Source organism: Pogona vitticeps, chromosome 1, assembly GCF_051106095.1.
Source record: "Pogona vitticeps strain Pit_001003342236 chromosome 1, PviZW2.1, whole genome shotgun sequence".
Classification (NCBI taxonomy): domain Eukaryota; kingdom Metazoa; phylum Chordata; class Lepidosauria; order Squamata; family Agamidae; genus Pogona; species Pogona vitticeps.
Window position 1 is genome coordinate 96,394,574 of NC_135783.1, and position 19,140 is coordinate 96,413,713.

Here is a 19,140-nt window from a genome sequence, read left to right on the forward strand (position 1 = left end):
AACAGGGCAAAGAGGTTGGCTTTATCACCTTGTTGCTCCACCAACCTAGATCTCCTCACCCATGAGGAGAATTCTGTCTGGAAGACTACAATAACAAACAGTATTTGCATCATTTCTCAGCATCTTGGAACAATTAAAGGTAAAGGAGGCACCCTTGCCAGCTAGCATCTCTGCTGGTCTATGCTTGAAAGACAGCACAGTTCAACACTATAATCCCACAAGCTAAATGGTGACAAATGGCAGAGAAACGTTTGTAAAAAGGAGAGGAAAAGCAGCTGAAAGAGAAACATTTTAGACTATGATCCTAATATCACTGAAACAAGATGTCACACACCAGGAAGTTCACCTGATGCTGTTCTGATTGTTCTAAAAATACCAGGAGATGCCGTCATCTTGTGAGAGTGCACAATCCCACAATTTTGGCATCAGGAGGAGCAGCAAGTTTCCGGTTATCATTGCTGATTCACATGAACAGCATAATGGCTCTTAAAAAGCACACTAAAAAAAAACCCTCAAAGAATGGATGGACTATTATATTATATTATATTGTGCTATAATCTATTTCGTAAGGCATGCACAAATCCACTCGCTGCTTGGCCAAGAACAAGGACCTGGCTCTCCAGTGAGCCAGAGACACAGGGATCTCTCAAAACTCTCACTTGTGCTGCATTTGGAGAACGTGAACAGCAAAAGTCTCATGAGAAACCCCATTGGTCTTACCTGCATCATACCTCGGTACAAATGTCGTACGATCCCACCCCTTTCCCAAATCCTGTGTGCCTATTAGACACCATGCCAGGCCCTGGGGTCAGCCTTCCTTGACTCCCAATTGGGCCCTCTTGGATTTCTTAAATTGCCATGTCCCCTTCTCATGATATCAATGTTTGAGGTTTCCCTAACTTTTGTCTTGAGTTTTTACCCATCCTTAAAATGCCTCTCCTAAGGTTTAATTATCCTGGTAGTAACAGGCATGTTTTTTGTTTTTAAATTTCTGGACTACATCTCCCAATTGTTGGGTGGAATCCATCTAACCAGACTTCCGGGGCTGTAGAAAAGAAAGTGTTCACAGCTGTTTTTAATCATGTACGGGTGTAGATTTGGGTTTGGTAGTCTCCTTGTCCATTACACTCTGTAGAGCAGTGGTCCCCAACCTTGGGCCTCCAGATGTTCTTGGACTACAACTCCCAGAAACCTTCACCACCACCTCTGCTGGCCAGGATTTCTGGGAGTTGAAGTCCGAGAACATCTGGAGGCCCAAGGTTGGGGACCACTGCTGTAGAGGGTGATTCTGATATGAGTACCAGGGTCCATAATGCCTTGCATCTCTCACAGAATACTTCTTCCCTTCAGGCACTTCTTCCCTTCAGCAGCATGGCCAAGACAGACCCACCATTCCCCACCTGTATGTGATTAAAAACTGCTGTGGGTACTTTGATGTCTTTTCTACAGCCCCAAGAAGTCTGGCTGTGAGAATTCCTGCAGAATTCTGGGGGATGTAGTCCAAAAATTCCATGCTTGGGCAGTAACAGCTTTACATTAAAATACAGTGTAATTACAGCTTCACTCACTAGTGGCATGCAGCCTCCAAGAACATCTCCTCTCCCTTAGCTGTGTATACTAAAGCTGGAGAAGAGCAGTGGGCTCAACAATGGCTGGCTGGCGAATGAAACCATTATTTATGGGCTATTAGCAACTGATTCATTTCCTTCTTTTTCTTTTTCACCAGCTTTGCCAGGAAGGGATATAGGGCTTTAACTAGTCTTGCCTAGAAGCATTACTTCAATTTGTAACATAAACATCACCATTCCTGAACATAGCATCTGCCAGATTGTTGGATTATGCATCTGAAGGATACCAGGTGGAGAAGAGTAGGGGTGTGCAATAACAGCTTCATACAAAGAGGCTATGGTGATACAATTAGAAATATGGGACTTGGACCAACTGATCTCATGAACTCAACACCTTAAAACAAATACGTAACTTCTCCTGTTATCCTCTTTGCTGATAATAGAATTCATTTTTTCTCATAATGAACATTTCAGTGCAAACTGACTAGTGTGAGAAATAAATGCTATCAGCATTGGGGGGTCAATTCAACAACTTTAGGTAAAAAAGTGTTGTAGGCTTGGGAACATTCACCAAGTGGGAAGAGCCTGAGGAAAAGCAGTATTGTGCAAAGGCTGAAAAAGTGTTATGACATAAACACATTATTTTTGCCATCTGATGATCTGTTGTGGCAGCAATATGAGAAGAAACATAAGTTCAGAAATATGGTGTTTATCAGTGGTCCCCAACCATTTCCAAACCGCAGACAGGTTGGGGGGCGGGGGTCTGTGTGCAGGAGGGCTGGGGCACCCCCACTGCTCGTGGGTGAGTAGGACACATGCATGCACCCATGCGGTTGGGCAGGGCACCCATGCATGCAGGTGGGTGGGCCATGCATGCAGGTGGGCGTGCGTGGGGGGGAGTGCATGCGGGAGATCTGTTTCTGTGGCCCAGTCTTGCAAAGGCCATGGATCGGCAGTGCTGCAGACCAGGGGTTGGGGACCCCTGGTGTATATGACTAGATGTGGTAAAGGTAAAGGTTCCCCTTGACATTTAGTCCAGTCATGTCCGACTCTAGGGCGCGGTGCCCATCCCCGTTTGAAAGCCATAGAGCCAGTGTTTGTCCAAAGACAGTTTCCGTTGTCACGTGGCCAGTGCGACTAGACACGGAACACCGTTACCTTCCCACCGAAGTGGTACCTATTTATCTACTTGCATTTTTACATGCCTTCAAACTGCTAGGTTGGCAGGAGCTGGGACAAAGCGACGGGAGCTCACTCCGTCGCGTGGATTCGATCTTACGATGGGTGGTCTTCTGACCTAGCAGCACAGAGGCTTCTGTGGTTTAACCTGCAGTGCCACCACATCCCTGTGTATACGACTAGATGAGGACTCAAAGGCAATTATACCCAACTACCTATATGATAGAATATTTTCTAACCAAGCTATGCACTAGCTATGCACTATCTCCCACTAGTGAGCTCATAGTGTGTAGTACCTCTGGAAGACCTGGCTGGACAGCTCTGCGAATTAGGTATCTGGCTGTGGAGAGAGAAGTTGGGAGTTTGATTTCCCACTGTGGCTCCAAGGATAAAAGACAATGTGTAGCCTTGAGCAAAATGCACAGCTTCTAAGTAATCTATACCTTAAAAACACTGGAGAGTGTCACCATGAGCAAAATGCACAACTTCTAAGTAATCTATACCTTAAAAACACTGAAGAGTGTCACCATACGTCAAAATTGACTTGGTGGCTACTATTATTATTATTATTATTATTATTATTATTATTATTATTATTATTATTATTATTATTATTATTATTATTATTATTATTGATAACGATAATGATGATGATAACAACAACAGCAACAGCAACAGCAACAGCAACAGCAACAACAACAACAACAACAACAACAACAACAATAATAATAATAATAATAATAATAATAATAATAATAATAAACACTAGGCACAGTCAAAATTATAAAAACATTGACTGATATTATATAACAGACACAAGTTCTAACCAAAAGCCTAAGTAACTGTTAAATATTGGCACAGAATATATGTTTTTCCTAATATTGCTGTTTTTTGTAGCTCTGATGGTATGAGTTCTGAAATCTGCAACTACTTGTAGTACTGCCTGAAATTTCTTGTTACTGTTCCCAAAGCCCCAATAACTATGGGGACCACTGAAGTGTGTTTCTTCCAGAGGCGAGATATTTTGATTGCCAGGTCTCTGTACTTTGTTAGTTTTTCCAATTCTTTATTTTCAACTCTGGCATCCCCTGGAATTGCAGTGTCAACGATCCAGACATTTCTTCATTTTATTACTACTACATCTGGAGTGTTATGTTCAAAGTGTCTATCAGTTTGGATCCCGAAATCCCGTAAGATCTTGACTTCCTCATTTTCTGACACCTTCTTTTCTTTACCTGATGTTTTCATGGGTTTTTGGAGGCTGGCAAGTTATATTTTTTGCATAATGACCAGTGCACTAATTTTGCCACTATTATTAATTATTATTATTAATTATTAATTATGATTATTATTAACAACAACAACAACATCTGTAAGATGTATATGTAGAGAGCATCTTACAGAAGAGTAGAACTGAATCTGCCTTAGTTATTGCTATGGTAAAAATAAAAAAGTGTACTGCTTATATACTGCCCCATAGTGTTTACAGCACTCTTTGGGTGGTTTACAATTTAATTATGCAGACTACACATTGCCTCAAACCCCACCCAGTGAGCTGGGTATTCAATTTACTGACCTCAGAAGGATGGAAGGTTAAGTGAACCTTAAGCTGGCTACCTGGGATTGAACCCAGGTCACGAGCAGAGTTTTGGCTGCAGTACTGCAGCTTAATCACTGTGCCACAAGACTCCTACTATGTAAATTGAATGTACCATGCCACTACCTACCTCCCAATTTGCTCTAGGATGTCTGCTATCATTTAAAAAAACAACAACCCAGTACTATTTACATACGGTATAGTCTAATGAAAAACAGCCGACGGTGACAGACCAAATGTTGCTAACCTGCTTTGCCCATTTTCCCCTCTTTGCATAAATCCTTCAGCCTGGAACCCAACTCTGTGATGACGCTTGCTTAGCACCAGCGAAGTTTCCCACATTCAGAGTGACCACATTCTGGGCTGAGATGAGGGAATCAAAGTTAAAATCCAACCCATCTGCATCCATGAGTTCACTGCGGATAATGGACTCCATATCGCATTCCAAGCTCCCGTTGAAAATATCCAGGTCCAAATCAGTGGGGAATTTATCTTGCCCCATCATCGGGAGGCTCACGCTGTTGGAATACAAAGAAGAGCCTGAGAGCGAGTCAGAGAGTGATTGCATAGACTGGTTGGCAGGTGACTGTTGCTGGTGTTTTGCCGACCCAACGTTGTTTGAGTCACTTAAGCCCATAGAACCGACGGAATTGGACAAGGCACGGCTGCCGCTGAGGGAGGAGTTCTGGGGTGGATGCTGGTGGTGGAGCAGATTCTGGTTGGCCAAACTGCCCTGGCTTGGCTGGGCAGCAAAGGACATCATTGGATCATTCCGTAGCATAATATTCCTGCGTACGTTTTGGGCAGACACCGCCGTGCTGGCTTGCGACATAAGCGGATCGGACTGAGTCATCATGACGTCACTGTGGCTGTGCGAATCCGATGCCAGCAGATCCTGCAAGGTTTGGTTATTATAGTGAGACATGGAAGAAAACGTCGCTTGCTTGTTCTCTTGGATGGTTTGCATGGGAGACTGTCGGAGGGAATTCAGAGACGACGGCCCGAACACGGCGTTATTGAAACTACTCGACGGGGAACCAAGGCCTGACCCTTTGGAACTGTAGGGAAAACTCGAGCTTCTTTGCATGAGTCCCCCTGTGGGAGACTGCTGGGAAGCGGGGAGAGTTATATTGTCCAGAAGATCATCCATTAGGTTATCTGTCAGGCCATCGTTCAAGTTCATGGTGCCTGCCATATCAGTCAGTCTCGGCAGCTCCACATTACAGGGTTTGTTTACTGATGGGGACATGCTAGGTGGGCTACTGTACAGCATTGGGGAAAGGGGAGCGTCATCATCCTGAGCCTCATCGAGCTCCGTGGTTGCCAAAATGGGCGACAAGCGGCCACTTATTGTACTGGCGTTGGAGTTTGTCCGGGACCGGAAATCTGTCCACGCTTCGAGCTCATCGCTGCTTCGTGATGTTGGGCTGCCAGGCCACTTGGAGAGTTGGGTGGGGCTGTCTTCGCTTGTGTCTTGTGCTGCTTGCAGGGCCGCTTTCTTCTTAGCCGCTCGCCCTCGGCTCTTTGTGTACTTGTTGCTGTTGTCCATTGAAACTGCCCGCCTCCGTGGTGCCTTCCCACCTTTCCCACCATCAGGATTGATCATCCACCATGAGCTTTTCCCAGTTCCTTCGTTCTGTACCCTGATGAATCGACTATGAAGGGACAAGTTGTGCCGGATCGAATTCTGCAAGAATCACACATACAGAAAAAAAACAAAAACCAAATTTAGAACAGGAACATGTTTCCTTTGTCCATCTCAATGGGCTAAACACAATATGTGAAGATTGTATGAAAAATATGTCTTTTTCTTCTTCATCATCACTACCACCACTACGTTCTTCCACCACCACCACAGTTAGTGCTATTACACAGTTACTATTAGTATAGTATATTTGAAGTGCTAGCAGTATCCCAGGTGATAAACTCTAGTCTGAACACAAAATTGAAAGTGGAGCTTGGAAAAGTAATTTTATTGGATTTCAATTCCCAGATTACACCAGCTAGCATGGACACTAGTCATGGCGGCTGGGGAAACTACGGGAACTGTAGTGTCCAAAAATAACTTTTCCGAGTACTGAATTCATGTGACCCCCGCTTACAGAATAACATGAACTTCTGGATCAGAGCTAGGTTGCAGGCAAAATCAGCACTGATGCCATTTGGTGACTACCTGGTTGATATGGCTCAATACAGCCTTCTAAACAACTTTAATAATAATTATCCATGTTAATTAAAGGAAAACACCTCTCCCCTTTCTTCATTAAGTATAACCTCCTATTACCTAAAATGATTCACTGAGACACTCTTATGCTTATTGATGTATCAGTATGCTGCTAGAAACTGAGATGGTTAACAGAGATAGGTTGTGATTTTAATTACCTATATTTAAAAACCAGTTTGGCAAGAAACTAATTTCCAAGTCAATGTGTTCAAGATCAAGCTGTAAAACATGTTCGACACGTTTTATCCCAATGGTCTTCTGCCATACTGATTTATCCCATAATAATCATTATATAATTATGGTCTCTTCTTTCTTTTTTTCCTTTTGTCATTTATCTGTTCATAAATTGCCTAATATTCCTGCTGTCACCAGGAGCATTCTTGTACATTTCTTGTATATTTATACAGCACCACCAATTGTTACATTTCAAAGAGCACAAGAAATATAAGTCAAAGCACCACTTAGTGCTTCACCTCCTCCTTATTCATATTTTTAGACTGCCCAATAACCAAAGTTCTCTGGGAGGTTAACAATTATATGAAAAAGGTTAAGTTAAAACATTAACATGCAAAATCACTCTAAATCAGCCACAATAAGATACAGAAGACAAAACAACCAAAGATAAAATTGGGAGAATTGCTATAAGCACATATAAAACCATGATAAACCGAAAGCAAAAGACATAGAAGAGTGCATGCTTATGCCAGTCATTACTGAAGAGACTAAAATGGCCTCCACTAAATAGGAAAACAAACTGTTTGGAAATCTTTGTGCCATCAGCCAGTTTTTCTAGGAGGATTAAGTTGATGCGAGACAGGGAGCTACTACCTTAAAAATCCTTTCCCATCCACACTGTTGCAATGTGACATAAAGTGACATTAGCTGGGGATGTCACAACCCAGAATAGCATTTTAATTTTTTTTAAAAAAAATAACACAGAGTTTAGAAAAACAGAAGAAGCACTGTGGCCCTTTGAGACTTGCAACTTTACTTTCTTGGTCTTCAAAGTGCCACAATACTTCTGTTTTTGTTTTTATTATTGCTGAAGCAGGCTTAAACAGCTACCACTCTGGAAAGAGTTTAGAGAAGTTACTTTAGTGGGCCACTCCTCATAGCGCCAGGCAGAACAGCCGGATGGGAGATTCTGGGAACAGCAGTTCAAAAAAGTTCCAAACACTGACATAACCTTACAGAGTTTTGGCAAACCCTCTGTATGGTGCTGAGTGCTTATGCGTGAAGATTAAGAAGTTCTTAGAATGCTGGCAAATGTTAGCTATATAGTACATCCCTTCTGCTGGCATATTTTGAAAACAGAAAAGCAACAGGAGGTACAATTTGTTTTTTTAAAAAAAATCTAATTTTACAATGTACCCAAGGGATTGGGATTGAAGATATATTATTCACTCTGGCATAAAGGGAAAAGACTATAAGGAAACAGAAGGCATCTGAGATGACTGAAGAAATGTAGTGTACTTTTCACTCAATGGCAGTTTTTTAAAAAAATTGTGTCTGAGTGCAGGTGTGCTAAAGAAAAAAAGCCAAATATTGTACCTATTTTTCTGACTTCTACACACAGCAGACATATACAGTACTGGAATATATGGACAATCACTTCAAGCAAACAGCTACTTTTCTTTTTTTGTAAGCCTAAAATGCTTAGCTTCAATCAAAGTCTCTAGAGTGTGTTCTTCTACGAAAATTAATGGTTATGAATCTGGACCCTTTGAATACCAAACAAACTGATGGCTGTTTTTGCTTTTTCTGCAAGCCAGCTTCCCCATTCACTGAATTTAAGCTCCAAAATGTTTTAAAGTTGCAGCTATTAAGAGCCACACCCCTAATGTTCAATTTAGGTAGTAACAGCTGCTGGACATGCTGGCTGGGATATTTTGGGAAATGTAGTCCAAGAAAGTACTTTTTCTCACATAGTATTCTATGCTGTGATTAATTCCAGATTTACTGCTGTTTTAAAATTGCAGGGCTATGTGTGGTATACTTAAGGACCTAAGCACCATATTCGTTGGCTTTGTGGAACAGGAATACAGCATCTATGCAACTGGAAAAAAATTATTTCTAGGGAACAGGAATACAAAGTCTACACAACTCTAGGTATCAAGCAACTAACATCATTATTCCATGTCTTTAGCATCCAACTGAGAACCAATACAACCTATGAAGAATGGCAGAGCTGGAAAGATTAGGAGGCGCTGATGGAGTCTCTCATGATAGAGTGCCAGGATGTTGTTTTAGTTCTCCAACTTCATTATTACAATTCATTTATTATATTTCTACCTTGCCTTTGAAGTAATGCTCAAGGCAGCTTCCCATCATTATAATATAGTAAAAACAAATTTAACCATAGAACCCTTAAAATTTAATAAAACCAAACGTGATCATAAAAAAATTAAAATCAATTAAGTACAGTTAAAATCACCCCAATAAATTAAGCACTGTTGCAGCTCATTTTTTTAAACTGTCTTCACAGCCTTCTCAGAAGCTGTGAAAGTGGAACCTGCCCAGAACTCTGAGGTGAGCACATTCCGCATACTGGGAGGGAAGGAGGAGAAAGCCCTCTCCAGCTTGCCTGTCAAGAATTTTTCTCACACTCACTGGCCACAGGGATGTAGTCCTGTCTTCCATAATCCTCTCTTTTTGCCCCTCATATTCTGGAAACTCCACACCATCATCTTATGAACCAAAAGGTCTCCAGATGCAAATCACCTCAGAACCCTCTCCCAATCTCCAGCTGATGGAAAAGTCAAACAATATCCTATCTGCCTGCAGAATGTACTGGAATTAAAGTCTTAATTTACTTCAAGGCAACTTTTTTCACCATACAAATTGCAATTCCTGTCGTTTGAGGGTCCCACACTGAGTATGGAAAAACAAAGATTGCACAGGTTAACAGGAATAACGGACAAGTTAGGTAAACGGTTATTACATTATAGATCATGAAGGTTGGTTATTTAGGGCAAGTGGGGTTCTGCCCACATCAGTTTATTCTCAGCCAGTCTGTTCCTCAGGCAGAGACTGCATTTTAGAGCAGTCTTAAGGGAGCCACCATAAAGACACAATGTAATTGTTCTTCACTGCATGTAAAAGGATTTTTCTTTCAGTGCCTGAAACTGGCTCCTTATCCAATGTAACTGCATTTGGTAAACACAGAAGCTTGAACTACTAACAACTCAGGTCACTGACATCAACTCTTTCCTATAGGGAATATACAGAAATCTCCCATTCCCACTGCTGGCAGTGATGATCTACTATTGTCTTCATATCAACAATAATGCAAGGAAGTGGGTATTAATCTTATTGCCCTAAGAATACAGTATCTGATTCAAGTACAGATGACAGAAATCAATTTCTTATGTGCCTCTTTTGTTTGCAGCTCTGAGCATGATATCTGGGTAGAGAAGCAAAGCATGGTCTATTTTTCCTGTAACTAATTTCTGCAATGAGGGGAGCCCTTCTGTTCAGTAGCTATAGATCTGAACAGGGCTAGATTGCAGTGTCTCCTGCTTTCCCTCATCCTGTGCATGAATGCTCTCACTGTGAAAGAGGGGGTTGCCAACTGTTACTATATATTAACTGTTTTTATCTTGTCTGTTGTGAGCCACCCAGAGTAGACCATGTCTAGATGGGCGGCATATGTGCAATCAATCAATCAATCAATCAATCAATCAATCAATCAATCAATCAATCAATCAATCAATCAATCAATCAATCAATCAAGGGCCTGAATAGGGCTGGATGAGCAGGGGCAGCATTTCTTTTAAAATGAAATGCATTTTTCTACCATCTTACGCCTATCAAAAGTAGGTCCTACCGATTAGTGTTCACTCCTAGAAAAAGATGTACAAGATTATAGCTTCCCATGTTAAAAATGTTGTGTTTCCCCCCACCCCCCCGGTCTTCATCCACATTTTCTCCCATTATTTTCTTTTGGGGAGAGAGCAGAAATAACTCTCCCCTCTGTTGACTCACAATCCTTTCTTCGTTATTTCTTTCTTTCTTTTTTCTGAAGTGCAGTGAAAATGCTGTACAGGAAACTGAAATAATGAGTTTCCCCCCGGTTCATGTATTTTTCTGGCCATTCCCTGTCGAGGAAGAAAACACATCTCCTATTGATTCATAGCACAGGCACATTATTTCAATGACCATGGAGTGGCGGCTGAGGCAGGATCTAGGCACAAGAGGCAACAAGGGATTAGGGGGTGTGAGGATGAGGAGCAAGAAAATGAGAGAATGAATGGGAGTAGATATGACAACTGCCCAGCCTTGAAACCAGGCGCCTAGGGTAGCAGCAGGAGGTAGGAACTGCTGTGATTTTGTGGCAAGAGTGTGGAGTGAATGAATGAAGTGCAGCAAGGGAGTATCTGAGCCTGACTCTGTATATGGGTATATGTGTAAATGTGTGTCTGGGTATTTGAATGTATGCATATACATATGTGCAAGAATGCCTATATATACATAGGAATACCCACTTTTATCCTGGTTCTGCCAGTCACTCTGCTATCACTGGCTGATGTGTCACCTGACCCGCCAAACATGCTATGTACCAGTTACCATTGATTGTAGTGAATTTGTTCAAAGTGTCTCTTTGAACCTACATATTATAATAAAGTCTGGAATAAGATGTTAGGCTTACATTATACAATCTAGTCTCGCATCTAGTTTCTTGCTCCAACTGACTTATTCATTCATTCATTCATTCTGTAATGTTTCTTGGGAACAGACAATGTCAGATGATAATGGATCAGGATTAGTTCATTAACACATCTCATGGAGTATGTCACTGCCACACACCCGGCATTCACAACCCATCTGAAACCAGTCTTAGCTGTTCCCACACAAAATCCAGTTGTAATATTCTATTCTGGGATGAAACTTGCCTAAATAGTCCGTAACACCAGAAATGGACATTCTTCAACGATACTGATCTAAGAACATCTGGTGCTATTTTTGGAGGCCAAAACAGATGTGGTGTTAACTGTGTGAATACAGTTCGTAGGTGTGTTTTATGCCATGCAAACTGCAGTTGTGGGGAAAACCTGACTAGGACAGTGAGGAAGAAGAGTTCAATACTCTTTCTACCAGATCTTTGATTGGACTTCCACAACTCTTCTCTGATGCTGCATTTCTTAAAGGAAGCCCCCGCGATTATTAATGGAGGCTGTGAAATGCAAATAGATGCTTCATATTTTTTGTAACAGTGGAAGGGAGAGGGAGAGGAAAAACCCATCCATGTTAACTGCGTTCTCCCAATTTATGACATGTCCTGTTAGGCTCTCGTAAAACTAGCCCTATCTCCAGCTCCTGAAAGAAACCACATGTTAAGAAAAGTAGGATTACCTTTTATGTGACAAACACAAGATGTTACACATTACATCTAAATTGCCTTGTCCATTCATAGATTTTATAAGGATGACAGTGGAAGGGTCATGAAGTTTGTTTTCTCAGGGCTTGCTTACATTATTTCTTTAACTTGATCTGAACCACTAATTGCCCTTCCTATTCCAGTATGCCATTTGAAAGTGTTTCATTTGTTTTTCTTCTTCTTTAGTCAAGGAAAATTGGCAGACTCTCTTCTCCGTTCCTCCTAGCTTAGCGGCTGTTTCAGCCTCTTCTGTACCATGTTTACCTTACAGACCGTGCCCATTAATTCAGACACCAGCTGCAAGAGCTTCTATACGAGCACAGAACCTTTTTTGTCTGGGATCAACATGTGGTATCAATTTATCATTCCCAACAACATGTCAAGGAATCTACTCATTTTAAAAATAAAAAAGAGTTGTGTGATTTAATTCTTCAAAGCCAGTCATTTCCCTTCGTTTTTTTGGTTTTTTTTAAAATAAGACCTTAAGATTAGCAAGATAAGATACAGCTGGTAGTCACGGAATACTTCTTACATGACAGTCTGGCTTGGACTTGGTGAGCTAGTAGTTCACATTTATGTACTAGTACATTTCCTGTCCTGGAAAAACTATACTAACATATCATGCTACGAACTGCCACAAGGGTGACCTTTTGTAGATTAAACCAGAACTCTATTTTCACAACAGGCTCATTTGGAAGCACTGAATTATATGTCAACAACACCGTTTGACTAACCTACAAAGTGATAATATTCACTTTGAAAGCTGTTAACAACATTCTAAGGCACAGCAGAACGCTGAAAGGAAGTAAAATTGTTGTGGTGGGAAATTTATATTACATTTATACCCTGCTTCTTACACATACATCCCAGAAGTCTCCAACCCAGGCCACTGACAAAGCCCACATTTACTCTCCTTCATTAATTCCACACTAAGAGTTTAGTGAGTATTTAGAAGGATGAAGAAAAGGCTCCTTTATTTTTAAATTTTATTTTCAAGCTCTTAGATCACAAGGGCAAAATCTAACTGTTAGTCCCAAATACTGTACAGCTAACTAAATGAAGCAAAATGACTTTCCTAGGTACTGATTTAACAAGTCTTACCCATTCAGTGGATCTATTCTACTTGAATGAACAAGTGGATTTAAGCCAAAGATAGATTTAATATTTATTATCTTTGCATGCTATTGCTCTTCAGAGGATAGAGTTCCCTCTTTATCTCCATCAAAATATTGTAAGGAAAGATATGTTGAGAAGCAGTATCCAAGCCAAGCTTGACGCAAGATCTTCACTTGGGCCATTATCTATGTTCAACATTCTATCTATGTAACAACTCTGGAAGTTAGCAAGAAGGGAGCATACAAAAGAAAACTGGACTTGAACCAGACAGGCCAGAATGAAATTCTCCAAGTTCATCAACCACGAAGTGATTCAGTCAATGTTTCTCAGCCTACACACTTCATACAATTAACCCAACTCAATGTGGAAGTTGGATAATCCTTCACAGGCGCAATATGACCCAGCAACATGGGTTAAGATAAATTATTCACTGAATACTGGACAGGGCTTATTGATACAGTATATTCTCAGCCCAGATTGCCAAATGGCTAACTTAATTTTCTGAGAACGGCTCCCATGGATATGAATTGCTGCTCATTTGGGGTAAAACCTGGAGAATCTGAAAGAAATGTAGATAGTATTGTTACAATTACCTCACCTGGTGCTTCTTTTCTAAGCATTAACTCTTTAATGTAAGATATAAAAATTAAGAAATGCAGGTTCAGCTCTAGTAGGACCCAGCATTTGTCTGACCCTAAGAGTTGTGGTGACGCCCTCCACCCACAACTACTTCTTATTTGAAGTCGGGCAAAACCAAAGCCAACCAAAACAAAATAAAACAGACTAAAATATTCTGGCACCTCAAAGACTAAGTGCTATATTTTAATGTGAGCTTTTGTGGACAAGTCCACTGCTTCAACCTGTGATATCGTGTCTGAAGAAGCAGACTTGTCCATGAAAGCTCACATTAAAATATAGCAGTTAGTCTTTAACATGCCACAATGTTTTTGTCTTCTTTATTGTTTTTTTTAATTTTGTTTTTGCCTTGCATGCTAGCACAGACTTATAAAACTACAAGTATGGAAGGCTTCTATTTCACATATTTTAGCCTCAAATCTCGGTCTGTGGAAGTTGGTTGTATGATGAGTGAGAAGGAACTCCTCTGTCACCTTCGGCCATTTCCTTACCACTTTACAAATTTTAGTCCTCAGACACTGAATATAGATTTTGGAAATATACCAGGCTCAACTTCAGTTCTACTGATAAACTCTACCTACAAGCCTAGACAAATACATCTGGGGCTTAATTGCTTGCACTGTGTGAATTCACCCAAAGACAGCTTCTTCTTTTTTGGTCATAACAAAAATGATTGTTCTTAAAGTAAGAATGGAAAAATCCAACAGTGGTATCTGTGCCGAAGATCTCACACTTGAAAGAACTCAGTTGCCTTGGAAAGAGGAATGGTGGAGTGGTGGGGAGGAGAAAATAAAAGATCCGTGGAATTTGGATCTTTTTCCATCCCAGAGTGACTATGAAAAACCTCTTGTGTTTTCAGCTATTGGGATCATAGCCAGGGAGTTTCGCTTAACATTCCAAGCTTTGTACAAAGTTATTCCAAAAGGGCTTCAAATATGCCTTTCAACATTTGTTTTCCTGCAGTCCTTCTTAGTGAGATGTATAAACAATTCTAGTTAGGAAATCATTTGATGAAAACCACCTGAAAAACAGCCTAGGGCTTGCATGGCAAATGTTCCTTGTGGCAGTGATTGTTCTCCTTGCTGGGAGTGTTTCCAGGCTGTTGCCCGGGAGGACTTGGTGTTGGTGGTGTGGAGAGTCTCATTGTGATGGGGACACCCACACGGAGGCCGTTTCAAGCAGCGTCTCTTAGTAACTTATCTGTGGATCTAGACAAGGTATTTTTAATCCAACCAATTATTTAAAATAACGTGCTAAATTACCCAAGGAGAATCTGTTTTGAATATTGAGGGCTAGAAAAACAGTGCATTATAATGCTACATTATAAAAGGCTTTTCACTCTCCTGAATAGAACAGCAGAGTTTGTCCTGAACAGAACAGCAGAGTGTACAGGAATGGGCATGCTTTGGGGGGGGGGGTTCAGTTTGGCACCCTGGATGCAACTCATCCAATAGCCCCAACACATTAGACCAGAAGTGCTCTAAAAGTCTACTTGCAGTTTTGTAAATTTCCTGTTTTGGTAATCTGTGGCAGAGTAAAGCACAACAAGAGGTTGTGCTTTGTTCCCTGCTACTTTTTTTTTTTTTAAAAAAGAAATTGGTTTCTGGCAATGTGTGCGTGTGTGTGTTCAAGGATGTACAAAAAGATTGGGGCAGTATATGGGCAACTATGGAGTTTACTTCGTGTTTTGTCTTTTATAGAGTTTATCCAATTGTCAGTCTTAATTTTTTTCCAGTAAAATGCACTGTATATCTATATGTGAGATATCACAGCTAGTGTTGCTCTTTAGAATCAGGAAGGGTTTCATTATTTGTTACTCAAGGTCTAATGAACCAAGAGAGATTTCTGTGTGGCAACAGTATCTTATGCACAGTACCAACACGGATAGCTGGGTTATGCATAACAGAGAAGTTACAGAAAGGCCATAGCCCACTGATGGAGTAGACGCAAAAGGTCTCAGGTTCAACCATCAGCATTTCCAGGTTTAACTGGAAAAGATCCTATCTAGAACTCTGGAAAAACACTGCCACTTTGTTCAGATAACACCTCCCAAACTGGATCCCTCGAGATGTTTTTCATTATAACGCCCTGATCCTAGATCAGTAGCCATTTTGAGCAGGGGTGATGGGCACTCTAGCTGAAAACAGATGGAAGAACCCAGGTTGGAGAGTGATCAACTGAATTAGAGGAAGCAAATGGCTTGACTTGGCATAAGGCCATTCCTATGCATTGTCCTGTGAAGAATGTAACAAATTACTGCTTTTAAGTGCTGTTACATTTTTCAATTGAAAACTGCTTTTGGAGTTTGAAAAAGTATCCAGAATTCTAGGTAAATAAATAAGTAATGAACGAATTAATGAAGCGGCACATGCAGATTTGTATCTCAATCGTGACCACCCCTCTCAGTGGCTCCGTAAGTATACGAGGCCACTAGTTTTGAGAGGCACCTAGTTGTACATAACTAGAATTACATCAGAATAACTAAACATGAAGCTCAGTCTCCTCTCTCACACACACCTCTCCTTTCTCCCTCTTTCCTTTTCCTTCTTCATTTCAAACTGCTACAAGAAACAAACCCAACCCTGTCTGAAAATATAATCTCAGGGAATTGGCTGAACACATTAAACTTTCAGTTAGCAGCACTATTTCCAGTTATTCTATAGACAGACTTCTACCAACCACAGGAGACTTCTAATAAGTAACATTTGTTTTGCACACAGAGAGCATGTGGCTTGCCGCTTACTTTTTTCCACTGGGAAATGGCCAGGGGTGGGGGTGGGGGCATGCAAAGGAGAAAATGTTGCTGTCAATTATCCAAATGCTGTAATTTTCAGAAGTCTGACCAAAAAGAAGGAGAGAGTGAGGATTAAAAGCAGAGCTGGGGAAGAAACAAGGAGCAACCTTTCATGGTAAGGCAATCTTCCAAGTGCTTTCTGTTTATGAGAAACCTTGTGAGGAGAGAGGGCAATGGTTAAATGGCTGTGTGGTGTTTAGTTTTCAAATTTAGAAACTGTCTCAGTAGCTTCTTGCCCAGCTGTTTTTGTTCTTGGAAAACTACAGAGAACATTCCATTCCACTCCACCAAACCTGCACTTCCGGCACACATTGGACATTGGAAGCAGCTCTCACAGACACATCCCCCGCCTCCCTCCGCCTCCCTCGAAACACTGTCTTTTGACCAAGCAACGCCTGCTAGTCTACAGCTGCAAGTGTGCATCTGTGATTCCAGTACAAAGACCCGTAGGCCTTCCAGCACACGTATCGTTTCTGTCATGCAGTTTCTCTTGTGTACTGTAGCTTTAGAGGTTGCTCTCTGTACAACAGAAGGGGCCTGCAAGGAATCATCCCCAAAACTGCAGGCCATGTGGACGCTCACATTGAGAATGAGGAAGCTCCATTCATGCAAAAAGAGGATGGTCTGTAACAAATACACATATTTTCTGAACCCTTTTGCCAATTAAAGCCAATGAGGCTAATGGGAAAAGAAAGCATCCTTAAAAACCATGAGCAAGGCCTGCCTCGTTGCTATCTGTACAGGGCCGAGGTGGTTAGAATGTGTCACACTGGGACTTCGGAAATCCAGATTCAGTTCTTACCGAGCCACGAAACCCAATAGGTGACCTTGGGCCAGTCCCTTTCTCCAGCAGTCTGGCCTTCCCAACAAGTTTATTGTGAGGACTGAGGGGTGGCAGGAGGAGGATAACCATGATCAACATCTCTTGAGCAGACTGGAAGAAAGGGGGACGGGTACAAATCTAACACAAAGAATTCAATTTTAAGAGAGTCTTTTAATATAACAGATATTCCTGTAAGCATCTCTGTGCTGTATAACTAGAAAGTGCTGAAATTTATTGGGAGAACATGGCACTGAATGAGCCACTCTTTGGATCCAAAACGACAGGCCTTAAATGTGTGGCTTTATCTTTGTAGCACACCATGAGCTATGGTTTATAATTCAGCTCTGGTCATCTTCCCCAGTTGCCTTGAAGCTTTCGCTGTCTGAGACTCTGCCATTGCTCAACCAGGGCTTTAATGCTCATTGTACCTCATAAATTATGTGGTACAGTATTCCTGTCCTTGCCAGTTTAAGCCTTCAAACAGGGTTTTCTTGGGAGCTCTAGGTGAGAAACTGTTTTTCCCAGGGTGAAACCAGTGCACATCTTTCTATCTTGTTCCCTTACAGTGAGAGGGGAAGCCTGGCGAGACTAAGTGTTACCACACATCCCCGTGGGCACATGACTGCAGACAACCATCTCACTACTTGATAAAAGTTCAATATGGAACATTTCAAATCTGCAGTGATCAAGATCGTAATCTGCTTCTTTTGTAAGTGGAGGGAGATTACTTTTGTAAATATAGTGTTTAAGAGCAAGTGGTGAGCCTTACTCTTAACTATTACAGTCAAACAAGTCTTCAATCAATTTTAACATCTTCCATTATCAAACAGGCCACCTTGATGTTCAAAAACCCTATGTGGCAAATCCTGTCATGTGGGTTCAACCAACTGTATACTTGGAATCTATTTAAAACTCCATAACTACATGGCATTGGCTGTAATGCTAGTGTGGAAACTGGGAGATCTACATTTGAGTCCCCTCACTGTGTGACCAACCCCCAAGAGTTGTTCTGATGATAAATGAGGGAAGAGGAAAGTAACATATGTCATCTACACCTCACTGGAGGTAAGATGAGAGAATTGGCTATTAAATCAATAAATATCCACCCCATGGCTCTTTCCCCCAAAATCAGACCTCTTTGCTCATCTGCGGAGCAGCTCTTTGTAAGGGTTGCTTCTGGAACAATATGGAGTGCAGTCAATTCTAATTATGAGATGTACTATGTAGAAACACACACATCAATCAAATGTAAAAAGAGGCTTGTAAATTGACCCAGATATGCAAACTAAGTTAAGTGTTGAAAATCAAACTTGCAGCAATGTAATATTAACAAACATTTTCACAGAAGTTAAAAGTATACCCACAATTTGTTTAAGGGCGGAAACAAAGAAACAAAACCAAATCACTGAGGTTTATACATGGTTTTTGTAAGAGGTAAGTTCATATTCTTAACAAGAATGGTCACATTCAGCAAAGTAATATGGGAATATTGCCTATTTCCCTTCGAAGTTTGTCCCTCTAATTATTTTCAAGTCCTCAATGTTAGTTTTATAGGAAAGATTACAAGGGTGAGTCAGGGCAAGCTCCCTTCTTATGAAATCTCATTTTATTGAGAGCAGTAAGCTTTGGAAATTGTGACTAAACTAGCTACTCCATAACAAGAAATGCTTTATATTAGTAGGCAGAGAACAAACACCAAAACTAATCAAATCAGCATGTCAGAAAAGACCCTGATCCTAAATTCCCTTCTTGCGCAAAGTATGGCGTGCGTTTGTTGTATCAGCCATCACAGCGTGACCGATTTCATACGCAGCTGAACACTAGAT

At 41.1% G+C, this 19,140-nt stretch overlaps 1 protein-coding gene across 2 annotated transcripts in view; it reads right to left on the bottom strand.

Annotated features, from left to right (window-relative positions):
- FOXO3 (forkhead box O3) overlaps positions 1-19,140 on the bottom strand; it is a 125,924-nt gene that overhangs the window by 10,632 nt on the left and 96,152 nt on the right. For both annotated transcript variants that reach the window (XM_072998111.2, XM_072998118.2), the window contains one exon: positions 4,592-6,031. In XM_072998111.2, the coding sequence (XP_072854212.2) occupies positions 4,628-6,031 (1,404 nt within the window). In that variant the 3' untranslated portion in view covers positions 4,592-4,627. The remainder of the gene's footprint in view (positions 1-4,591; positions 6,032-19,140) is intronic.